The sequence below is a fragment of the Prionailurus bengalensis genome, chromosome A2, assembly GCF_016509475.1.
Source record: "Prionailurus bengalensis isolate Pbe53 chromosome A2, Fcat_Pben_1.1_paternal_pri, whole genome shotgun sequence".
In the NCBI taxonomy this organism is placed as follows: domain Eukaryota; kingdom Metazoa; phylum Chordata; class Mammalia; order Carnivora; family Felidae; genus Prionailurus; species Prionailurus bengalensis.
The window spans coordinates 4,954,810-4,978,320 of record NC_057348.1 but is presented as its reverse complement, the minus strand read 5'-3'; the positions used below and the strand labels follow the sequence as shown (position 1 = coordinate 4,978,320).

Sequence of the window (23,511 nt, the reverse complement as noted above, 5' to 3'; positions counted from 1 at the left end):
TGAGGGCCTCAGAGGGACCCAGGCCGTTCTGGGCCCAATAATTCCTCTCTCCCTGCCACCCAGCCTGCCCAGCAGAACTTGGCTGCCTTCCTTGGGAAAATAGCCAGACCAAACCTAGAGCTTTCAGATACCCATAGGGGAAATTCTGATTGGCCCACCCGGGGTCAGGTGGTCATACCTGGGCCAATCAGCTGAGGCCAGGAAGTAGGTCTTACTGGGCAAATATGGCTGCTTCCACTGTGGCCGAGTGAATGAAAGACCGAAGTTTCTGCAAAAGTCAAGAGTAGTTGGAGGACAGGCAGCTGGCAGAGAAAGGATTAGTTTCTTCTGCAAGGCACCAACATTTTCTTCTACAAAATGGCAACACTATGCCTGAGTATAGCATAGGCTGTAGACCCAGATTACTGGGATGCAGATGAAGAGTGTGCTGGGATCAGTCTGTGAAAGCCAACCGTTAAACTTCCAGCACTTTCACAAGCTAGTTGTTAAACACAATCATTCTTTTCAAGCAAATTATGTAAACTGACTTTAGACTAAACACTAAGCATTAAAAGCAAAGGTAAGAAACACTCAAAACTCATCACTTCCTGATTGTTTTATTACTTTCCCTCATTATCTATGACAAATGTATCCATCTCGAGGTTATGTACCTATAAGGTGGAAATGCTATCTACTTCTGTGCTACTGCCCCCCTCCCCCCAACTCTGCATTCACTGACTCCACATAGTTTGAAATTGGCCACGGTAATATTTACGCCAAGAAAGTTGGCGAACGCTGCACATCATGTCTTCCTCCTTCGATCATCTCTCTGGGTCTCAATCTTGTCATTCGTGCAGTAGAGATGATGATGAAAATAATGCCAACCCCATAGGATCCTGAAGTTCAGCGATTGCCTGTGTGACTGCCATATAGTAAGTGTTAGCTGTGAAGCTGATGATTAGAGAAGAGGTTTCCCAGTGGGGTGCTGAAGCTGGGTCATGCTAGGTCATGAGTGTCTATCTGCGACACATATTCTCCCCTTTATGTTCAGGGCCATTACGTTGGTAGCTTGAAATTGCCCACAGTGGGAGCATTTACACCACAGTAATTGGCAGGCGATAAAACAGACCCCTGGCCCCCATACACATTCCGGAGAGCTGGTGCTTAAACTGTTACCAAAACACCACTGGGTATATAAACTCTCCCAGGCACATCAAGTTCACGGTGACTAAAATGTCTGGAAAATCCAAAAAAGAAAAAAGAAATAAAAGATCCAAAACAAATATGTCCCAAGGACAGAAACCATCCTGGTACCCAGGAAGTGGCACTTGTGTGATCCTTACCAGCTCTTTGTGGCAGCAGTATGCACCTTACCAGAGAACCAATCCTCTTTCTCACAGAGCCTGGAGCGCAGCATCACTAAGGCTGGAGATTATATTGAATTCCACTATAGGAACCTGCGGAGACCATATTCTGTGGCCATTGCAGGCTACGCCCTGGCCCAGTCAGGCAGGCTGGAGAAAGACCTCTTTGAAAAATTTCTGAGCACAGCCAAAGGTGAGTGGCAGCCTGGTGAGGTAAAGAGGCATGCATGGCCATGGTTTGGGGGTGGTCATCTTGAGCTGGCATGTGTGGCTCTAAGCTATCCTACAATGGGCAGCTTCAAGTTGAGCTGGAGTGGATGGTGCTAAGTCCTGCTTGGTGAAGGGCTCTGAGGTGTGAGAAATCCTCACTGTAAGCTACACAAGAACGTGGCATCATTCATTCAACAAGTGTGTGTTGAGCACTTGCTATGACACAGGAGAAAAGATGTGGGCTCTGAGGTCAGACAGACCCAAATTCAAATCCCCCTCTGCCACATTCTCACTGTGCGACTTTGTAAAAGTCACTGACCCTCCCTGGACCTCATCTGAAGAAGATACTTACATCATAGGCGGTTGACAAGATTGAAGGAGTAATGTAGGTAGAAGGTCTAGCATACAGTGAGAGCTCTATTCCGATGTTGTTGTCGTCATTATCTCAAGGGTAATTAGGATTAGATAAGATAATGCCATAGGGAATTTAGCACAGTGCCCAGCACACAGTGAGCACTTAATCATTGGCTCAGGTAATATACTGCATCAGGTTTGCACTCACTGATGTAACATATGTCAGTACATATACTGAGGTGGTTTAGCACAATGGAAGCTTGTTGTTGGTGGACAGCTCTCTTCCAGACAGTCATGTGGAGATCTGGGCCTCTATCTTTTCATGACTATGCCACCACGGGGTGCTTGGGATCCACTCCATCTAAGCAGAAGGGGAAACGGTCAGGTGGATCATTCAAGGGAGGTAGACCAGGCATGGAAGGGGCCCCTAACATTGCCAGTGTCCATTCCATCATCCAGAGTTCAGTCATGTGGCTGCACCTGCCTGCAAAGACTTTTGGGAGATGTAGTCCAACTCTCTGCCCAGGAAATGAGGGAACAGGTTTTTTTTTTAATGTTCATTTATTTTTGAACAAGAGAGTGCAAGCATGGGAGGGGCAGAGAGAGAAGGAGACAGAGAGTGCAAAGCTGGCTCTGTGCTGACAGCAGACAGCCTGATGAGGCGCTCAAACTCATGAACCTTGAGATTGTGACCTGAGCCAAAGTTGGACACTCAACCAACTGAGCCATCCAGGCACCCCACAGGAGTGAATGCTTCTTACTGACAATCTCTGCCACAAGTGCTTTCTTGGGCACTTGGGACATCACAGTGAATAAAGCACAGCTCCTGCCATCATGGCTCGCACTCCAGTTGAGGAAAGAAATGAGTAATAGATTGATATAGAACATCATAGTTCTGGGACAGGACAGCACAGGGTGTTTTGAGAGACAGAAGGGAGGACCTCACCTACTCTTGGGGTGCCATTGAAGCTGAATTGTGCAGGATGGGATTAAGCAGGAATGGGTGGAGAAAAGGTGCTCCAATAGAGGGTACAGAATACGAAAAGGCCCAGGAAGTAAGAATGAGCATGGAAAATTTAGGGAATCTGTAAATCAGTGGGGCTGCAGATGAGAATTTCAATGGAGGAGTGAAGGTTAATGAAGGAAAAGAGTAGGCAGGAGCCAGCTAGTGAGTGCCTTGGGTGTCAGTCAGGACATGTGAACAAGAAGTTCTAGTGTGAGTCTAGCGTGAGTCTTTTCCGACTTTTGTCTGAGCCATCTCCTCGCTGGACAGTGCAATCAGCATGGGGGTGGGGGTTCTCTCTACAGAGAGGACAAGGTGGGAGGAGCCTGGCAAGAAGCTCTACAGCGTGGAGGCCACATCCTATGCCCTCTTGGCCCTGCTGGTGCTCAAAGACTTTGACTTTGTACGCCCCGTCGCAACCTGGCTCAATGAGCAGAGATACTACGGAGGGGGCTACGGCTCCACCCAGGCAAGTGACCCCATATCCCCCAGGCACCTACATGCCTACCTCCTCTGGCTTCCCACTGGCCTCCCAGAGAAGATGTTAAGACTCAGAGGGGCAGCCCTTCTGTCCACAAGCCAGAGTGGCTGGAGTGGATTTTTAGCTGTGAATGCACTGGTGGAGTCTACACTACATGCTGAATGCCCAAACTCTGTTCCAAACCTCCTAAGATCTAGACCGTGTTCTCAGTTCCGCCAGGTTCCCAGTGTTAGCTCATATCTTCCTGTGGGCTCTAGACCATGTTTCAGTTCTACTAGGCTCCCAGTGTTAGTTCATCTTACTGTGGGTTCCAGACTATGTTCTCGGCTATTCTAGGACATCATCCAAGCCTCTCTGACCCTGGTTGGTGGGATCTAGAACATGGTTTTTAATAACTTCGGGCTCCAGTTTGACCCCCTTTCTTTCTGGTGAGCTGTAAGTCACATTCTCAGTGTCCCTTTTGGATTCTAGGTCATATGGTCAGTATCTCCAGACTCAACTTCATTTTTTTTTTTTTACAACTAAGTTCTAAACACATTCTCAGTGACTCCAAACCCTTGTCTTAGACTCTCCTGTGGATGGGGCTAGGCCGTATTCTCAGTGTTGCTAGAGTTTCACTTTGATGCCTGCAATTTCTGGTGAATTCTAGACCCCTTCTCAGTCTGCCAAGTTCTTGTCTAAATCTCTGTCTCTTGGAGAATCTAGGACATGTCTTCAGTGTATAATAACCCCTAATCTTATCCTCACTTTCTCTAGGGCAGGGGTTCCTAGGCTAAAGTGTCAGTATCCCCCACCCTCTGACATGACTCTCTTCCTTCTCCAGTGGGTTTTAACCCCTTTATCAGTCTCCTGGCTCACCCTCGTTCTTTCTCATGGGCTCTAGGCCACCTTCATGGTGTTCCAAGCCTTGGCCCAATACCAGAAGGATGTCCCTGACCACAAGGACCTGAACCTGGAAGTATCCATTGAACTGCCCAGCCGCAACTCTCTCATCAAGCACACCATCCTCTGGGAATCTGCTAGCCTCCTGCGGTCAGAAGAGGTACAGCTGCTTAGCCAAACCCTTGCTGTCCCCCTCCATACCAGCCAGGGTTTGACAGAGGCAAGAGATAGGGCAGTTGCAGCTAGGGGAAGGCTTGGTACCAACACCCTCTCTCCTCTCTCCTCTCTCCTTTCTCCCTGCAGACCAAGAAAAATGAGGATTTCGTAGTAACAGCTAAAGGGAAAGGACAAGGCACCTTGTCGGTAAGGAACAGGAACACACACCAGCTTGGCCCACCTTCTCTCAGCCCCTCTGGCCCCGAGGGACGCTCTTCTCAACTCAAGTGGGCTGACACTGCATTGCCCTGTGATCTCACCAGGTGGTGACAATGTACCATGCCAAGCTCAAAAGCAAACACACCTGCAAGAAGTTTGACCTCAGGGTTGATATACGACGAGCTCCTGAAGATGGTAAAAGAGTTAAGACCCTACCTGTTACCCTTCCCCCGCCCTCATTCTAATGTCTGCCTCCTTCCTGAGTTGGGACCCAGGGACACCTCCCTCCCATTTTTCTGTCTGTGTTTCTAGTCAGGAGGCCTCAGGAAGCCCTGAACACCATGATCCTTGACATCTGTACCAAGTAAGTGATGGGTCACTGGGGGTCATCTTGGCCATTCCTCTGTCTATAGCAAGACTTCTCCTTTCCATGACCTAATCCTTTCTAAGAGCATATTGTGCATCTGGTATTGTCTGAAGTACCTGCCAGGAGGTGGGTACCCCAGGCAGTCCTCACTTTGCATTGGCAGTCCAACACGAGCGATGGCCCCATAACCTGAAATTATTCAAGCAGTGTCAACAAATCAGTGGGGGAAGTTGCCATTGTTGCATGACCTTTAAAGCGTTTTATCACAGCTTCAGAACTCTCAAACTGCCAGTTAGGAAGGTACAGAGAAATGGAAATTACAGTAACATGAGAATTTGTTTAGCATGCTGTAAACTACAACATTAGAACACGGAGATAACAAGCAATTCTTGTTCTCCTTTGTAAAACACTTACCAAAAGTGCTGTGGGTCTTCCTTCTGTGGGTAGGGATTGAGCAGGCATCTTTCCTATGACATAGTGAGCTGTCACGCTCCCTTCTAAGTTAGGTCAACTTCCAACTCTAATCTTTTGAGCAGCCGATGTCACAAGACAGCCGGTCGGTCCCTCCAATGGCAGCAAGGGTGACATTCGCACAGTCTGCTGTTCCTTCTCTAACTCCGTTTCTGTGCTTTCAAATTTTCCCTCCAGTGTCTTCATTTCTCTGCTGCCTTTCATCTTGGCTGGCAGATCCCTCTGCCAGTTGACCAGTTTTGTGAAACGTCATGCGGTTTATCCCTGGGAGATAAGGAAGTACCACAACCACAGGCCTTGCTGTCTGGGCATGAACTGCTCAGTGACCCATCACAGACAGACTTTGAAAGGAATGACGTGATTGGTCACTGACCGTGATGCGTGTCTGTGATTTGCACAATGATTGGTGGACTCGAGATCCAGAGACAAGATTTGTACTCGTACTTTATGCAATTACGACTGCTGTACCCTGGTGCTGGGGGCCTGGCGTTATTGGGCTAGACCATGGTAACATTTTCTCGTCTGCATTTTCTGGACGAATTGAGGCATGGAGAGGTCAAGTGACTCATCAAATGTCATATGGAGCTGGGATTTGAACCCGTGCAAAGGGGCTCCAGAGCCTGAGCTTTTAGTCACCTTGACCATGACACTGCCTTTCCTTTATTCCATTTGGGGAGTGTTTCCCACAATCTAATATCCTTCTGTGCTGCTGTGTGGGAACCAGTAACCCCAGTCTCTGACCAGACCCCCTTGTGCAGACACTGTGCCCCAGGGCTGACCCTACCCTGGGACCCAAGTGCCCTCTCCCTGCCCTATTCAGGTACCTGGGAGACCAGGATGCTACCATGTCGATCCTGGATATATCCATGATGACTGGCTTTTCTCCTGACACTGGTGACCTTGACCTGGTATGAAGGGCTTGGGCTTGGGGGATGGCATCAGTGGACAAAGGCTTGAGGGCAATTTTCACAAGTCTTACCCTTCCGCAGCTGAGCAACGGCGTTGACAGATACATCTCTAAGTATGAGCTTAACAAGGCCTTCTCCAATAAGAACACCCTCATCATCTACCTGGACAAGGTAAGGCTTCCGATGGGGATCTGACCTCCAACAGACTGGCCTGCATCTGGGTCACATGAGGCCCAAGCAGGGGCCCAAGCACAGACTGCTGCTGCTAGGTGGTGGAGGGAAGGGGCATATAAAGTAAGGTGGACAACCCAGGTCATCTCATCTTTTCTAAGCAGCTTACCTTCTGACCAGTCTCATTTCAACCTCATTTTATACTTGCTTCCTCCAATTTCTCATCGTAGTCCTAAACAACTTTTGAAAGGAGCCACTTGGGTTTAAAAAATAAATTGCTCAGTGCTAAAAAGCATTCCCCTTGCTCCGCTCCCCCTGGGTTTTCTCTCTCCGTGTTTGCTCTCCATCGGACTTTCTGTCACTGCCTTCCTCTCTAACATTGACTTGAGCTTCCTCCTCTCCCCTACTTACATCTTCCATTTCCCTATCCTCACATGCCCCCTGCTAACTTCCAAAATTCCCAAAGTCCCCTCACCCCATATTAGTCAGCATAAGTAACACTAGCTGCTGTAATAAGCCTCTCAAGAATATGAGGGTCCCAACACAAGAGTCTTGTGCCTCCCACTCAGGTAAAGTCCAGTTGTGAGGCTAAGGGAAGGGTTTTCTGCTCCACACATTAAGTCAGGGATCTGCTCACATTCCTTCTTGGGGCTCTGCAATCCCTAGGATCTTAGAGTCCTCTGCTGGACCCCTCCTCCCTGGAAGAAAAGAGGATTGTGCATGAGCTAGTGGTTGACGTTTTCTTGTACTGGAGTTTTTGTGCACTTAAATTTTTATAGGATTCCAACCTTACAGGGAAATTGCAGAGCAGTAAAATACAGTTCCATATACACTCTATGCAAATTCACTAACTGTTAGCCTGTTCCTCCAAATACACCTGTCACATATACGTACCTATGCATATCTATTTCTGTTTCTGTCTCTCTCTCTGTCTTTATTTTTTCAGCTTGAATGAGAGGTCACTGACATATAAAATTGTGTAAGTTTAAGGTGCATAACATAATGATTTGATGTATGTGTATATTGGGAAATGATCACCACCATAAGTTTACTTAACACATCTATTACTTCACATAGTTTTAATGCGTGTGTGTGTGTGTGTGTGTGTGTGATGAGAACTTTTAAGATCTACCCTCTCAATAAGTTTTTCTTTTCAGTTTTCTAATGTTTATTTATTTTGAGAGAGACAGAGAGAGAACACAAGAAGGGGAAGGGCAGAGAGACGTAAAGACAGAATCCCAAGAAGGCTCTGTGCTGTCAGAGCAGAGCCCAATGTGGGGCTCAAAGTCAAACCCATGAGATCATGACCTGACCTGAGATAAAGAGTCATTTATTTAACCGACTATGCCCTCCTGGTGCCATCCCATAACAACTTTTAAATATAGCATTCAGTACCATTAACCGTTGATGTTTTCATGGGCAGAGACAGCAGCCTGGTGGCCAGAACTCAATCACATGGCCACACTGAACTAGGAAAGGAAGCTGGCAGGGATAATGTAGCTTCAAGCCTTGGCGAAGTGGAAATGGCTGTGTTGAAGTGCTCATCAGTCTTTTGGTGGAGACTCCTGCTCCCTCACTTTCTCCACCACTGTCTCAACCCCCAGGACCCTATGCTGGGCTCCGTTCCGTGTGGCCCCACTGACCAGCCTCCTCCTCCCCACCCAGATCTCACACGACCTGTCACCCCACTGACCAGCCTCCTCCTTCCCTCCAGATCTCACATGACCAGGAGGACTGTCTGACCTTCAAAGTGCACCAGTACTTCAACGTGGGGCTTATCCAGCCCGGGTCGGTCAAGGTGTACTCCTATTACAACCTGGGTGAGCAGCCCACCTAGGGTCTGGGGTGCCTGGGGGTCCAAGGGATCCATGCAAGGCGGGCGCCGGAGGGTCCCAGGGTTGAGGACCTGGCCTCTCCAGGTCTGAGGGACTGGAGTTGGCCTCTCCAGGTCTGAGGGACTGGAGTTGGGAATCCCAGCCCCTGGGTCTCTGGGCTGGAGGCCCTCTGACACCTCCCTGCCACTCTGCCCACAGATGAGAATTGCATCCGGTTCTACCACCCAGACAAAGAAGACGGGTTGTTGAGCAAGCTCTGTCACAAAGACATGTGCCGCTGTGCCGAGGGTGGGTGCAGAGAAGCCTGGAAGGGTGGACACACACCCCCGGATCCTCCTTCCATGGGGGTGGCCCAAGGGGGCTCTGAAAGCCCACACCCAGTGGACACCCACACGGACCCAGGGGTGGGGGGCCCTGGACAACATGTGTGATGTAACCATGTCCCCCACTCATCCACCACACAGAGAACTGCTTCATGCACCCGATGGATGAAAAGATCACCCTGGACGAGCGTCTGGACAAGGCCTGTGAACCAGGAGTAGACTATGGTGAGTGGGCACGTGCACGTGGGTGCCTGGGTGAGCGACACTGTGTGGCCATGGCTGTGCGTGTGACTGGCTGTGAGTGCCCCTGGCTGCATATGGCTATACGTCAGCCTGTGGTTGCAGCCGATGTGTGTGTGGGTGTAAATGTGTTATGAGGGGCCATGAGTGCACGGGGAGCCATGCTAATGAGTCGGCCGGGTGTGCAGCCAGTGTGAGAGTGGATATGGTCATCTGCCCGTTTTGTGTGTGACATTGTAGTCGTGCCAAGCCATGAAGATGAGAGACAGTGCTTGTGGGGGATAGTGGATGGGTGTTATGCATAGGACTCCACTGTGGTGAGTGTAATTGTGCACATGGCCGTGTGTGGCTGTGTGACGTGGTGGTTGTGGGAAGACATGTGGCAAGTGTGTTACTGGGGGGCAGGGACTGTTGCACGTGTGGCTGTGACCCTGCACATGTCTGCTTGGGGACGCCATATGCCCAGGTGCGCCTGCAGCTGAGGGTCCCCGCAGCCCCCCTTGCCCGTGACCCCACCGTCCTTCCCCTCCTCCCCCATCAGTGTACAAGACCAGGCTTCTCAAGAAGGAGCTGTCAGAAGACTTTGATGATTACGTAATGGTCGTCGAGCAGATCATCAAATCAGGTCAGCCCTGGAGTCTGTGTTCTGTCTTTCCACTTCCTTCTTGCTGGTTCCCTGCCCTCCCCCACTCAGCATCCCTGTCCGTCCCTTCCAGGCTCTGATGAGGTGCAGGTTGGACAGGAGCGCAGGTTCATCAGCCACATCAAGTGCAGAGAAGCCCTGAAGCTGCAGGAGGGGAAACACTACCTCATGTGGGGCATGTCCGCCGACCTGTGGGGAGAGAAACCCAAGTGAGTGTCAGCCCTGTGCATGCCCCACCCCCCGCAGTGGGTCGCCCCTTCCCATGCTTTCCTTGCCCTGATCCTGACCTGCCGTCCTCCCCCCAGCATCAGCTACATCATTGGGAAGGACACCTGGGTGGAACAGTGGCCAGAGGCTGATGAATGCCAGGATGAGGAGAATGAGAAGCTGTGTCAAGACCTGGCCAACTTCACTGAGAACATGGTTGTCTTTGGCTGTCCCAACTGACCCCTGCCCACAGTCCCCACAATAAAGCTTCACTGAGAGTTCATGTGTCTCCCAAAGTCGGAAGGTCTCGGAGAGGGAGGAAGAGGCAGCTGTGATCCCCTGCTTCCTCCCCTGCAACTCCTTCCTCCCTGTGGATCACCTGCACGTTTGCTTCCTCCCCCGGGGAGCCCGTGCCCACATGCACCTGCACTGCACCTGCACGTAGTCTGAAGTGAGCCTGCGTTTGCGCCAAGTGCTCACCTACTTGCTTTCTTTCCACCTGCGTAGTGACCTGTGTGTCCTCTGCCTCCTCCTCTGGGTCCTCACCAGTATCTTCCCCTACATCCTTCTCTCATCCACTGTGTGGGTACCAGTATCCTCACCTGCTTTACCCCAGCCCTCACGAGCATCATTATGAACGAAGGCTCCACAGTCCTCTGCCTCCTCACCTTCATCCCCACCTGGATCCTTCCCTTCCTCACTTTCCTCCCACCTGGATTCTCCGCCTCCTCACCTTCCTCCCACCTGGATCCTCTGACTCCTCACCTTCATCCCCACCTGGATCCTGTCTCCTCACCTTCCTCCCACCTGGACCCTCTGCCTCCTCATCTTCCTCCCACCTGGATCCTCCGTCTCACCTTCCTCCCACCTGGATCCAACACCTCCTCACCTTCTTCCCACCTCGTCCTCCACCTCCTCACCTTCATCCCCACCTGGATCCTGTCTCCTCACCTTCCTCCCTTCTGGACCCTCTGCCTCCTCACCTTCCTCCCCACCTGGATCCTCCGCCTCCTCACCATCATCCCCACCTGGATCCTCCGCCTCCTCACCTTCCCCCTACCTGGATCCTCCGCCTCCTCATCTTCCTCCCACCTGGATCCTCCCCCTCCTCACCTTCCTCCCAACTAGATTCTGCCTCTCCTCACCTTCCTCCCCTCCTGGATCCTCCACCTCCTCACCTTCCCACCTGGATCCTCTACCTCCTCACCTTCCTCCCACCTGAGTCCTCCCCCTCCTCCTCATCCTCCCATCCTCCCAACCTGGATCATCCGCCTCCTCACCTTCCTCCCACCTGGATCCTCTGCCTCCTCACCATCCTCCCACCTGGAACCTCCCCCTCCTCATCATCCTCCCCACCTGGATCCTCCCCCTCCTCACCTTCCTCTCACTTGGATCCTCCGCCTCCTCAGCGTCCTCCCCACCCTTATCCTCACCCTCCTCACCTTCCTCCCCACCTGTATCCTCACCCTCCTCACCTTCCTCCCACCTGGATCCTCCGCCTCCTCACCTTCCTCCCCCCTGGATCCTCTGCGTCCTCACTGTCCTCCCCACCTGGATCCTCCCCCTATTCACCATCCTCCCACCTGCATCCTCCACCTCCTCACCTTCCTCCCACCTGGATCCTCCGCCTCCTCACCTTCCTCCCCCCTGGATCCTCCGCCTCCTCAGTGTCCTCCCCACCTGGATCCTCCCCCTATTCACCGTCCTCCCACCTGCATCCTCCACCTCCTCACCTTCCTCACACCTGGATCCTCCCCTCCTCACCTTCCTCCAACCTGGACCCTCCGCCTCCTCACCTTCCACCCAACCGGGATCCTCCTGCTCCTCTCCTTCCTCCTACCTGGATCCTCTGCCTCCTCACCTTCCTCCCCACCCAGATCCTCCACCTCCTCACCTTCTTCCCCACCTGTTCTCACCTTCTTTCCATTTGCCCATCATCTCTAGGGTGTGTGCAACTCCATTCACTACTTTGCCTGCATTCCTCCTGGCTGTTCCCAGGCGGCGGCAATAAGGGGCAGGGCTGGCAAGGTTTTCACCGGATATTTGAGTGACCCAGGGAGGGGAAGGCATGAGTCCATTTTCAAGAGCAGATTGCAGGGGTGGGGGGGAGGTGGGCATTGTGGTCACAGCATCACCTGAGCTGCGCGGGGGGCAGCAGTCACAGGCAAATCATTTCACTGGCTGATGTTGGAACCTGGGCCCCTGGATGCCTCTTCTGATTAATAACACCACTAGTAAGTCTTGGCTTTGGATGGTGGGATCCAGTTCCTGGCTGTAGATGAGGTCATCATGAGAAAAGTCCTGAGACTGGCAGTCACCCATTTCCCCTAAGACCTCGAGTGCCTGTAAGCCCCACCTCCCAATTCCAGGAAAATGGGAGAAATATATTCGCATTCACCCTGCTACTTCCATTCCTGGTTGTCAGGCACCCCTGTCAAGGGGAGACTCAAAAATTCTCACCACTCACTAGGTGTCCCAGCCTCACTAGGTGACATCTGACCAGACGTCTGCCCACCCGCCTTTATGTCCTTCTTGTCATGTTTTTCATGCCAATTTCTCCCTTTCTTCTGCCCTAGGATTAATTTTCTTCCTTTTTTTTAATACATTGGTATTTTTTTGTTTGAGCACCTGTGGTTCCACACTGTGACAACACAGATATGATCTTTGAAACTCACATTCTAAAGACAGCGTGGAGTTGATGTGTTCCATCGATACTCACTTGATGAACCCGGTAGTCACATGAGCCAATTCCTCAAAATAAATTGTGTGTGTGTGTGTATGCGTGTGTGCATGCAGATCATCGATAGATACATAGATACATACATGCATACATACATACATAGATAATACATATAAATCGTTAAGTGGTGGGTAGAAAACATAGATAGATGATAGATAGTAGGCAATAGATGAATGGATGTATGGATGGGTGGATGAAGAGATGAATGAATATATAAATGGATGGATGGATGGATGGATGGATGAATGCATGGTCAAATGGATGGATGGATGGATGGATGGATGGATAAATGGGCGGATGGACAGATGGATGGATGGACAAATGGGTGGTTGGATGGATGGATGGATGGATGGATGGAAGGATGAACAGATGGATGGATTTATGGTTGGGCAGGTAGATGGATGGATGCATGGATGATCAGACAAATGGATGAATAGATGAATGGATGGATGGATGGGTGTATTGCAAAATGGGTGGTTGGATAGATGGATGGATAAATGGACGGAGGGACAGATGGATGGATGGATGGATGGATGGATGGATTTAGGGATGGATGGTCAGACGGATGGATGGATGGATGGATGGAAGGACAGATGGATGGATGGATGGGTGGGTGGGTGGATGGACAGATAGAGATATTACTGGTTCTTTCTCTGGAGAGCCCTGACTAATGTAGATTGTCAGGGAATACAGGGATAGCTTCTGTCAGGAGGGAATTCTTGAGCCAACACACAGATGACAAGGAGGAGCCAGGCATGGAGGATCTGGAAAAGAACATTCCAGATGAAGGAAACAGTATGTACAAAGTCCTCAAGATGCCTGAGGCCAAGTGAGCACAGGGTATGGACTTCAAGATAGTGAAGATCACTTTGTGTCTACTCTAAGCTCAGGGGAAGGCCAAGCTTTTTCTATAAAGGGCCAGATAGTAAATATCTTAAGGTTTGAGGGCCAAGATAAAATCAAGGAGATCATGAAGGTGCTTATAAAACAAGAGAGGAAACTTGTGTCCCGCCATGCTGTCTTCACATGAGATGGGCCATCCCAGATGGGGGGCATCCTCTATGCCCAGCAGCCAGAGCTGTTCTCTCCATGATAAGGGATTCACCCAAGGGGGAGCAGTTTGGAGATCCAGAAAGGTGGAAGCAGTAGGAGGTGACCCCAAGGTCCGTTTCTCTCTGATCCAGTGATACCCAGATCCCAGCCAACCTTTCCATCCCAAGGTCTACTTTCTCTCCTGGATGAGCTTGTCAAAGGCAAGGCAACTCGCTGAGCCACCAACCCCCAGGATGAGATTCATTCACTCAGTGCTCTGTAGTTACCAACACAGGATTCTCCAACATGTAGGTGGCGGCCAGTATGACCAGCACAGGGCATGGACGTGGTGAGATGCTGGCTGTGAGTCAGGGAGGTGGGCACTGGGAGCAGAGTGGGGAACAGGCAGAGAGGGAAGCCCCTGGTGGGTATCTGCAGCTCACTAAAGTGAGCCGCTCCCGTACACACAGAGGGGGATGGCCGGATTTGGGCCACGAGGCGTAATGTGCTAGCCCCTGAGGGCTCCGTGGGAAGCCACTGCAATATTTTAAGCAGGGAAGACATGAAGGCTGACTTATGTGTTTGGAAAGCTGATGGTAGCAATTCCAATCCTAGCTATCTGCCCAAAGACTTGGAAGCTGGTACCCAGACAAACACACGTGTGAGCATGCTCATAGCAGCACTTTGCCCAGTAGCCCAAAGGTGGAAACGACTGAAGCATCCCTCAGCGCGTGAATGGGCAAGCAAACTGGGATGTGTCCATACACTAGAACATTCCTCAGCCCTAACAAGGAAGGACCTGGCTGAGACTTGAAAACATTATACTCAGTGAAGGAAGCCAGACACAAAAGACCACAGGTTGTGTATTTCCACTTTTATGAAATACCTGAACTATTCAGGACAGGTAACTCCATAGAGCAGGAAAGCTGACTAGTGGTTGGCAGGGGCTGGGAGGCCTGGGGGATGGGGACTGCTTTATGGGTATGGGCTTACCTTTCGAGGCGCTGAAAACATCTGGGGGCCAGACAGAGTTGTCCGACTGTGGAAATGCCCTAAATACTGCTGAACTGCTCGCTTTAAAATGGTTGCTTTTACGTTATGTGAATTTCACCTCTAAAATAAAAGAAAATAGTAAATTAAATGAAACCATATAAATTAAAGGAAACAAATACACAAGTTCACACTTGTAGAGGGCAGAGAATGAATTATGAGGTGGCAAGAGGCAGAGAGAACGTCCAGCTGGAAACCACTGCAAGAATCAGGCCAGAAATGACAGATGCCCTAGTGTGTTAGTGCAGTCTGGCGGCTGTAACAAGATGCCCTACACCGGGCGCCTCAAACGGCAGACATGCATCTCTCAGGGTTCCGGAGGCTGGAAGTCTGAGACACAGGTGCCAGCTTGGCCGGGCTCTGGTGAGGGCTCTGTTCCTGGCTTGTAGACGGTGGCCCTCTCACCGGGTCCTCAAACGTCTTCAAATGGCAGAGACGGAGAGGAAGAGGGAGAGAGGGAGGGAGAGAGTCTCCCATCAGGGGCACTCATCCCATTCAGGAAGACTCCACCCTCCTGACCTAACCGCCTCCCCAGGGCCCCACCTACAGAGGCCATCAGGTAGGTGATCAGGACATCACCAAATGAACGGGGGAGGGGCACAGACACTCAGCCCACAGCACTTAGCAAAGGCAGTAGCAGTGGGTCTGGAAACGGGCGGCTGGGTTCAGATCAGACGTTGAGACTGAATGGCCAGGGCTTGCGAAAAGGTGGGATGTGGGGGAGAAGAGAAAGAGGGCTACTCAGGCCAGTTCGAGGTGCCCCGGGACGACTCCCAGGCCTTGGATTCAGCCTAGTTAACCTAGCGGCTGGTGGTTACACCACCTGTCCGTGAGTTCCAATTTGAACTTGCATCCATGCATGCACGCATGCACACACACACACTCACAGGCACACTCATGCACATGTACACACATCCACACATGCAGGCGTATGTGTGTCTGCTCCTGCACACACCCGTGCACGTGAACACTCATGCACATCGGACACACACATGCACCTACATGCACACACCTACACACACCCGCATGTGTGCATAGATGCACCAACATGCATGCCTGCACCTGCACTCATCTCCATGCACACACACACACACACACACAAACCACTCTTGTATTTTGCACTTCCCTAACCACCATCTCAAACACTCTATAGTATTTTCTTCTTTACGAGGCTCATTGTCTCTCACCCCAACAATGGGAGCTCCTTAACACCAGGGGCTTTTGTCTGTCTTGTTCACAGCTGTGGCCTCAAACCTAGAACAGTGCCTGGCACACACGTATCTATAAATATTTGATCGCGGAGTGACCAAAGGCTGAACCCAGGTACCCATAGGCGCCTGTCTGCAGCGTGTGAAGCCCAGGACCATTGGGCAATTGTGGTTTCTTCCCTGCCCTCAGGGACCCAGCCATGCTAGCCCTGCCCTGAGGTGACTCAGGACCTCATCTGCTCAGGCATGGGGAGACAGTTCTATGGCCCTCAGTGTATATGGTGGATGGACAGACAGACATCCCATTCATGAGGCTGGGCTTCAGCCACAGGTGAAGATAGCCCTGCAGTGCGTGCCAGCTGGCCCTGGGCCTCCTGCTGCTGCTGCTGGCTACTGGGGGAGATGGCCACACCCCTGCTGGTGAGTAGGGGCTCATGGCTTGTGGCAGGTGGGTCTCCTGTGTCACTGTGCATGTCTCTGTGCACGTGTGTGCAGGACAGGAGACAGATTAAGTGTAGCCCAGTGCAAGTCAATTCACTTCTCTGAACCTCAGTTCCCTCATCTGTAAAATGGGTGTGATAATAAGCGTGCCCACTTAACAGGGAATGAAATACGATATTGTGTGTGTACATGGGCTGGAAGAAGTGATTCTGCAGCAGGGAGGCCACAGACCACAGGGGTGCAGACAACAGACAGATGGACTGGGACAGTGAGTGCAGGGGAGAGGGAGGACGATGGGGGACGGCTTGGAGGACAGGCAGGGCTGTCAGCGAAACAAGGTGAGGAAGAGAAGCAGGTGTTGGAAACAATAAACATACAGTCCATGTGCAGTGGGGCCTCACCACGTGCGGGGCACCAGGCTGAGCCTCTGCCTGCCCCATGCCACTGGCTTGTCACCCAATGCTCAGAGGGACATTCATGGCTGTGAATGTCCAGCCTGCCCCTGCACCCTCCAGGGTGGGGGTCCCTGATGCTCAGGCCTCTCCTGAGCTTGAGTCAGGGGTGCAGGGGAGCGGGGGAAGCAGCCGTGGGGCAGATCAAATCCAGCCGGGCCAAGTTTACCTTCTAGTTAATGAGTAACGAGTAGGGGGAGAAAGGGAGGCCTGGGCTGCATGGTGGGGGAGGTGCCCTGGCCGTGGGTCCTGGAGGGAAAATCTCAGAAAGCAGTGTAGCAAGGACCCCACCCTGGAAGTGGGGGGCCAGGAGGGGAGGGGCAGTCCCTGCTGTTCCCAGGCCTGGCACCGACTCAAGGGTGAGGGTGGGGGGTGCAGCAGGGAAATCACTGCACTCAAGGGGGTGGGGGGGGAGAGGGGTGCCTGGGCTCCCCCCACCCAGAAAGCCTCCCCCTTCCTTCCCCTTCTCCTTCCTCCAGCTGGGGTGCCAGACGAAACTCAGGACCCCAGTTCAACTGGAATCGGGGACACATAGCCAATACTGTGTTAGGGTTAAGTGCCTTCCAGAGACCCCACTTAGCCTCAACCCAGGCAGCCTGGCCCTCCGGCTGTCCATAGCTGGAATGTTGGGCAGGGCACGCCAGCTAACGGGAATCCCATCCTCCAGGCCTCCTCCTCTCTCTCCCCTGCTGGCTTATCTTGCCTGCCTTCCCTCTCCCACACTTCCGGGCACAATGGGCATAGAGATGAACCCATAGGAAGGCACTGGTTAACAAATGCATGGCCAAAAGAAGACTGGGCGCCAGGCCCAGATACCTGGGGTGGGGAGCTCTCTGGCCCTCAGTGTTCCTCCACCGCTAAGCAGGTGCAACAGGGAAAGGTCCCTGTTTACCAACTGACCTTGACCCTGAGGGAGACCTTGGCAGGGGGAAGGTGTGTCCATCTTGCTGGAGGACATGCCCTTGGGTTAGTTACCCCAGGACACACTGGCCCCAGGGATTGAAAAACTTAGGAAATGGTATTGAGAAATCTGGGGCAGCTCCAGGAAGGGGGAAGCCACGGGAGCTGCGGGCTGGGCTGAGGTTGCAGGGGGGAGGCGGGAGCCAGATAAAAGGCAGCCTCCAGCAGCCTCTGCTCATTCCCTCCCAGTCCGCTTCCTCCGTCCCTCTGTCCCTCCACCGTCCCTGCACCATGGGGCCTGCCTCAGGCCCCAGCCTGCTGCTGCTGCTGCTGCTGCTTACCATCCTGCCCCTGGCACCGGGGGACCCCATGTGAGTGGTCATGACCCTTCTCCAAACCGGGCTACTTGTGAGGTGGGGGTGGGGTTCAGGTCCTAGTAGAATCCAGGGTGCACGTGGGTGTCTGTGGAGGCAGGGGTCAGCGGGTTGGGATGTGAATGGACTTGGGCTGCCTGAGAGCTCATGATTTCATGAGCTGGGGGTTCATGGCACTCGGGTTACAATGGGAGGCGGGTGTTTCTAGAACAGGGGTCTGCAGGTTTGGGTGCCTGCGGTGTGTTCAGTGATTCCGTGGCTGCGGAATCACTTGGAGGCCTCGAGATCTGACTTCACAGGACTTGGGGGCTTCGTGATATGTGGGTGAGGATTGGAACCCTGGTCCCTAGAATGGCAGCTCCATCCCGTGTTCCAACCCGACCTGCAGGTTCTCCATGATCACCCCCAACATCCTGCGGCTGGAGAATGAGGAGAAGGTGCTGCTGGAGGCCCATGACTATGGAGGCAACATTGCAGTCACAGTCAGCGTCTACGACTTTCCAGACAGGAAGCTAAGTTTGTCCAGTGGAAACACTGATCTGACCAAGGATAATGACCACATGAGCACAGTCAACATCAAGGTGCGTGTACCTGCTGGCGCCCCTCCCGGCTCTGAGTCTCCTCCATGTTTTGAACCCATCCCACTTGGAAGCCCCTCCCCATTATGACCAGGTGCCACTTGGAAGCCCCTCCCCTCTCTGAGACTCCTCCTTCAATTAGCTTCTCCTATCCTGAGCCCCTAGCTTTGAGCCCCTCTCCTAAGAGAGGTCCTCTGAGGCCCGTGTCTGATTCCCCTACTCATCCCCCTTTCTGATCCCTACCCATCTTAGACCCTTGCTCCCTCCCCTACTACCCCTCCGCTCCCAACCTGGGCACACCAGGGAGACCCGGAGTGGTGGACAGGTGCTATTGGCAGGAAGGGCAGGCAGGTGTGGACCCCACTGAAAGCCTGGGGCTGAATGCGGGCAAGGGGCCGGGAGGCAACATCTCAACGATTCTCTGGCTATGCCTAGATCCCAGCCAGCAAGGAATTAACATCAGGGAAGGGGAAAAAATTCGTGACTGTCCAGGCGGACTTCGGGGGCACCGTGGTGGAGAAGGTGGTGCTGGTCAGCTTTCAGAGCGGGTACCTCTTCATCCAGACGGACAAGCCTATCTATACCCCCGGATCCACGGGTAAGGGGCTGGGCGGTGGCTGGAGAGAAGGCTGGGGGGGACTGTGGGGAGGGCCAGGGCCTCACTCACCGCCCCCTTTCTCTAACATCATCTCCCAGTCCTCTATCGGATCTTTACCGTGGACAACGACCTACTGCCCGTGGGCCGGATCGTTATTGTCAGCATCCAGGTACCAGCAGTGGGGAACCCAGACAATGACTCCCCCTGGGCAGAGACTCGGGGAGAGACAAAGAGATAGAGAGAGACAGAGAGGAGACTCCGGAAAAGGCAGGACTACAGAGGCCTAAAGGCAAAGAGACCTGTAGAGCCACGAACACACAAAGAGTCCTGGACACAGGGCAGAGATCCAGGGATACCAGGCACAGTGATGCTTCTGCCCGTGGATTCCGGCTCCAGACAAACCTCTGGGGACCGTGTCACTCTGGACAGGTCACTTCACCCTCCTGGGCCTTGGTTTTCTCAGCTGAAGATTGAGATGACAGATAAACACTCTCTGTAGCCCAATCCGCCTCCTGCTGCCAGGGGGCAGCCTCGAGCACCCAACTCGTGCCCCACCCTCCTCCACCCAGAGCCCTCCAGGAGCTCCCACCTCCTTGGGGTAAAAGCCTAAGGCCTCCCAGCACTCCCCAAGGCCCTGCAAGACTTGCCCAGTCCCCTACCTGTCCTCCTCTCCTCCTCTCCTCCCCCTCCTCCCCTCACTCACTCTGCTCCAGCCACATGGGCCTTATTGCTGTCCCTCCAACTGCCATAAAGAGCCAGCCCTAGGACCTCTGCACAGGCTGTTCCCCCACTACTCACAAAATGCTCTTTCTCCAAATACCCACATAGCTTGCCCCATCACGTCATTCAAGTCTCTGTTCAAATGTCACCGATGGCACAATTTTACAGGGGAGCCTCTCTGAGGACCTGTAAAATTGCAGACACCCTCTCCCAACTCACACACCCACACACACACACACACACTCCACTGGTCTCCCTTCCTGTCATCTCCTTTAGGCACCCTATAAATTGAATGTATTCATTTGCTAATTGCCCGCTCCCTAGACCTCCACAGAACCTAAATTCCAGACAGGATGGGTGCTTGGCATACAGTAATTTCATTACAATTTACTGGGCTAAGGCAGGAAAGGGGTGGGGGAATGGAAGGAAGAAGTGAAGGAAAGAGGGAAGAGGCAGGTCGTTCTCAGAGGATCATCATGAGTATTTCTTGCAATCATGCAAAGGTAACAGGGACCAGGTCCTGACAGCCACAAGCTGACTGTGGGGATCAGTGGGATTTGTGGGGAACGGAGAACACACACCTCTAACGGTAGAGCCTCTGCCCAGTTCCAGTCAAATGTCACTATGTGCCAACAGGAACCCGTATCCAGGGTTATCCCAATTTCCAAGAGGAGCCAGAAAGCCAGATTTTTACATGATGTCTCCTGATGTTTAGTTATTTGCAACGAATGACATACTGTGTGTTAGGTTGAACCACACGACTTTGTATTCTTGTAGGTCAAAGAGTCGAAGGTAGGCAATGCTGTGTGACTTAGCGCCCATAGGATGCTTACCACAGGGTCCCGCAAATGTAGGTGATAAATGCTAGTTACTATCGGTATTCAGACAGCCGCTGACAAGAGTGAGCTCCAGCTTACATGAATCATGTGCCAAGCCAGTGAGGTAGGGGCTATGTTCCTCTCCTTTTTCTTTCTTTTTTTTTTTTTTAAACTTTTGTTTTTCTTTTTTTTTTCAACGTTTATTTATTTTTGGGACAGAGAAAGACAGAGCATGAACGGGGGAGGGGCAGAGAGAGAGGGAGACACAGAATCGGAAACAGGCTCCAGGCTCTGAGCCATCAGCCCAGAGCCTGACGCGGGGCTCGAACTCCCGGACTGCGAGATTGTGACCTGGCTGAAGTCGGACGCTTAACCGACTATGCCACCCAGGCGCCCCTCCTCTCCTTTTTCTAGCTGGGCACATTGAGCACAGAGACATCAAGTAATTTGCCCAAGGTGACACAGCACGTAAATGGGAGAGTGGGCATTTGAACCCAGGCTGACTGACTCAAGTCCATGTTCATAAGCACTGCCCCAGTAGTCATGACACAGAGAGTGTCCAGACACAGAGAGGAGGAAGAGAGCCTAGGGGCTAAGCCAGGTCTCTGAAGAGACATGCCCTCCCTGTCTCAGACCCCTGACGGTGTTCCCATCAAGAGGGACTCCTTGTCTTCTCGGAGGCTGTTTGGCATCTTGTCCCTGTCTTGGAACATCCCGGAGCTGGTCAAGTATGTCAGGCCCTCCTAGAGGGGGTTCCCTATGCCAAGGGAGGGCGTCTGGCTGGCTCACTCACCTGCCTTCCCCACAGTACAGGGCAGTGGAAGATAGAAGCCCACTATGAAGATGCCCCACAGCAGGTATTCTCTGCTGAGTTCGAGGTGAAGGAGTACGGTAAGAGGAGGAAGGAGTCAGGGTGGGGGCCCCAAGTGCCAGGCCCAGTGCCGACAGCCTACTGGTGCCGTCTCGCCCCCAGTGCTGCCCAGTTTTGAGGTCCAAGTGGAGCCTACAGAGAAATTCTACTACATTGATGACCCACAGGGCCTGGAGGTCACCATCACGGCCAGGTGAGGGGCTAGGAATGGGGCCAGGTGGGAGGGGAGGGGAGGGGGCCAGGTGAGGGCTAGATGACGGGCCAGGTTGGCAGCTAGGGGTGGAGCCAGGTAGGGGCCGGGTAAGGGAACCCGGGTGCGGTGTGGCCAGGTGTGGGACCAGGTGGGCGCTGAGTGAAGAACCAGATACTGGCCAGGTAAGCACCAGGCGAGGGACCAGGGGTCCGTGGAAGTTTGCAGGCAGCCTCACCCTTCAGCAGAGGAGCATCTGAGACCCTCTTGCCTCTCAGGTTCTTGTATGGGAAGAATGTGGATGGAATAGCCTTCGTCATCTTTGGGGTCCAGGATGGTGACCAGAGGATTTCGCTGCCCCAGTCCCTCACCCGTGTTCAGGTGCTCTGCCCCTCTGAGCCTCCTCCACTTTGGACCTCCCCCTCCCTCACCTGCGCCCCTCCCCCTCTCTGAGCCTTCCTTCCTCCCCCAGATCGATGATGGCAGTGGGGAGGCCAGGCTGGAACGAAAGGTCCTGCTGAGCGGGGTGGAACCCTCCGGAGCAGATGCCCTGGTGGGGAAGTCGTTGTACGTGTCTGTCACCGTTATCCTGCACTCAGGTGAGGCCTGGTCTGAGGAAAGGGACCCAAATGAGGGGGGAGGCCCAGTGTGCGGGCAGAGGCCCAGAATGGATGTGGAATGCAGTGTGACAGGGGAGAACCAGTCTGAGGGCAGAGGCCAAGTGTCAGAGAGGATATCCAGAGGAAAGTGATACCCAGTGAGACAAAGGAGGCCCATTCTGAGGGTGGGGGGAGCCCCAGAATGAAAGTGGGACCCAGTCTGATAGAGGTGGCCCATTCTGAGTGGGGGAGGTCCAGAATGAAAGTGAGATCCCGTCTGTAGAGGAGGCACAGTCTGAGGGGGGAGGCCCAGTATGATTGTGGGATCCAGTCTGATAGCAGAGGCCCAATCTGATGGGGTGAGGCCAGAATGAAGGTGGGATCCAGTCTGATAGAGAATCCCAGTCTGATGGGGGAGGCCAGTATGAAGGTGGGATCCAGTCAGACAGAGGAGGCCCAGTGAGGGGGAGCCCAGAATAAAAGTGGGATCCAGTCTGATACAAGAGGCCCCATCTGAGGTGGGGAGGCCCAGAATGAATGTGGGATCCATTCTGATAGATGTGGCCCATTCTGAGGGGGGGAGGTCCAGAATGAAAGTGGGATCCAGTCTCATAGAGGAGGTCCAATCTGAGGGGTAGGCCCACTATGAAGGTGGGATCCAGTCTGAGGGGGGGAGGCCTAGTGTGCGGGGGAGGCCCAGTATGAATGTGGGATCCAGTCTGATAGAGGAGGCCCAGTCTGAGTGGGGGAGGTCCAGAATCAAAGTGGGATCCAGTCTGATAGAGGAGGGCCAATCTGAGGGGGGAGGGAGCCCCAGAATAAATGTGGGATCCAGTCTGATAGAGGTGGCCCATTCTGAGTGGGGGAGGTCCAGAATGAAAGTGAGATCCCGTCTGTAGAAGAGGCACAGTCTGAGGGGGGAGGCCCAGTATGATTGTGGGATCCAGTCTGATAGCAGAGGCCCAATCTGATGGGGTGAGGCCAGAATGAAGGTGGGATCCAGTCTGATAGAGAATCCCAGTCTGATGGGGGAGGCCAGTATGAAGGTGGGATCCAGTCAGACAGAGGAGGCCCAGTGAGGGGGGAGCCCAGAATAAAGGTGGGATCCAGTCTGATACAGGAGGCCC

General features: G+C 52.9%; 2 protein-coding genes across 2 annotated transcripts in view; both read left to right on the top strand.

The window, feature by feature from the left end:
• Positions 1 to 10,094, top strand: part of LOC122486797 (complement C3-like) — a 37,436-nt gene extending 27,342 nt beyond the window's left edge. The window contains 14 exon segments of the mRNA XM_043586372.1: positions 1,380 to 1,536; positions 3,216 to 3,379; positions 4,275 to 4,433; positions 4,577 to 4,636; positions 4,753 to 4,843; positions 4,961 to 5,012; positions 6,307 to 6,394; positions 6,476 to 6,565; positions 8,280 to 8,385; positions 8,599 to 8,688; positions 8,865 to 8,948; positions 9,505 to 9,588; positions 9,680 to 9,815; positions 9,912 to 10,094. Of these exon segments, the coding sequence (XP_043442307.1) occupies positions 1,380 to 1,536; positions 3,216 to 3,379; positions 4,275 to 4,433; positions 4,577 to 4,636; positions 4,753 to 4,843; positions 4,961 to 5,012; positions 6,307 to 6,394; positions 6,476 to 6,565; positions 8,280 to 8,385; positions 8,599 to 8,688; positions 8,865 to 8,948; positions 9,505 to 9,588; positions 9,680 to 9,815; positions 9,912 to 10,053 (1,503 nt within the window). The 3' untranslated portion in view covers positions 10,054 to 10,094.
• Positions 10,095 to 17,858: 7,764 nt separating this feature from the next.
• Positions 17,859 to 23,511, top strand: part of LOC122486799 (complement C3-like) — a 46,562-nt gene continuing 40,909 nt past the window's right edge. Inside the window, exons 1-9 of the mRNA XM_043586374.1 lie at positions 17,859 to 18,007; positions 18,399 to 18,591; positions 19,024 to 19,186; positions 19,285 to 19,355; positions 21,358 to 21,452; positions 21,533 to 21,615; positions 21,698 to 21,788; positions 22,064 to 22,166; positions 22,258 to 22,384. Coding sequence (XP_043442309.1) covers positions 17,928 to 18,007; positions 18,399 to 18,591; positions 19,024 to 19,186; positions 19,285 to 19,355; positions 21,358 to 21,452; positions 21,533 to 21,615; positions 21,698 to 21,788; positions 22,064 to 22,166; positions 22,258 to 22,384 — 1,006 coding nt within the window. The 5' untranslated portion in view covers positions 17,859 to 17,927. The remainder of the gene's footprint in view (positions 18,008 to 18,398; positions 18,592 to 19,023; positions 19,187 to 19,284; positions 19,356 to 21,357; positions 21,453 to 21,532; positions 21,616 to 21,697; positions 21,789 to 22,063; positions 22,167 to 22,257; positions 22,385 to 23,511) is intronic.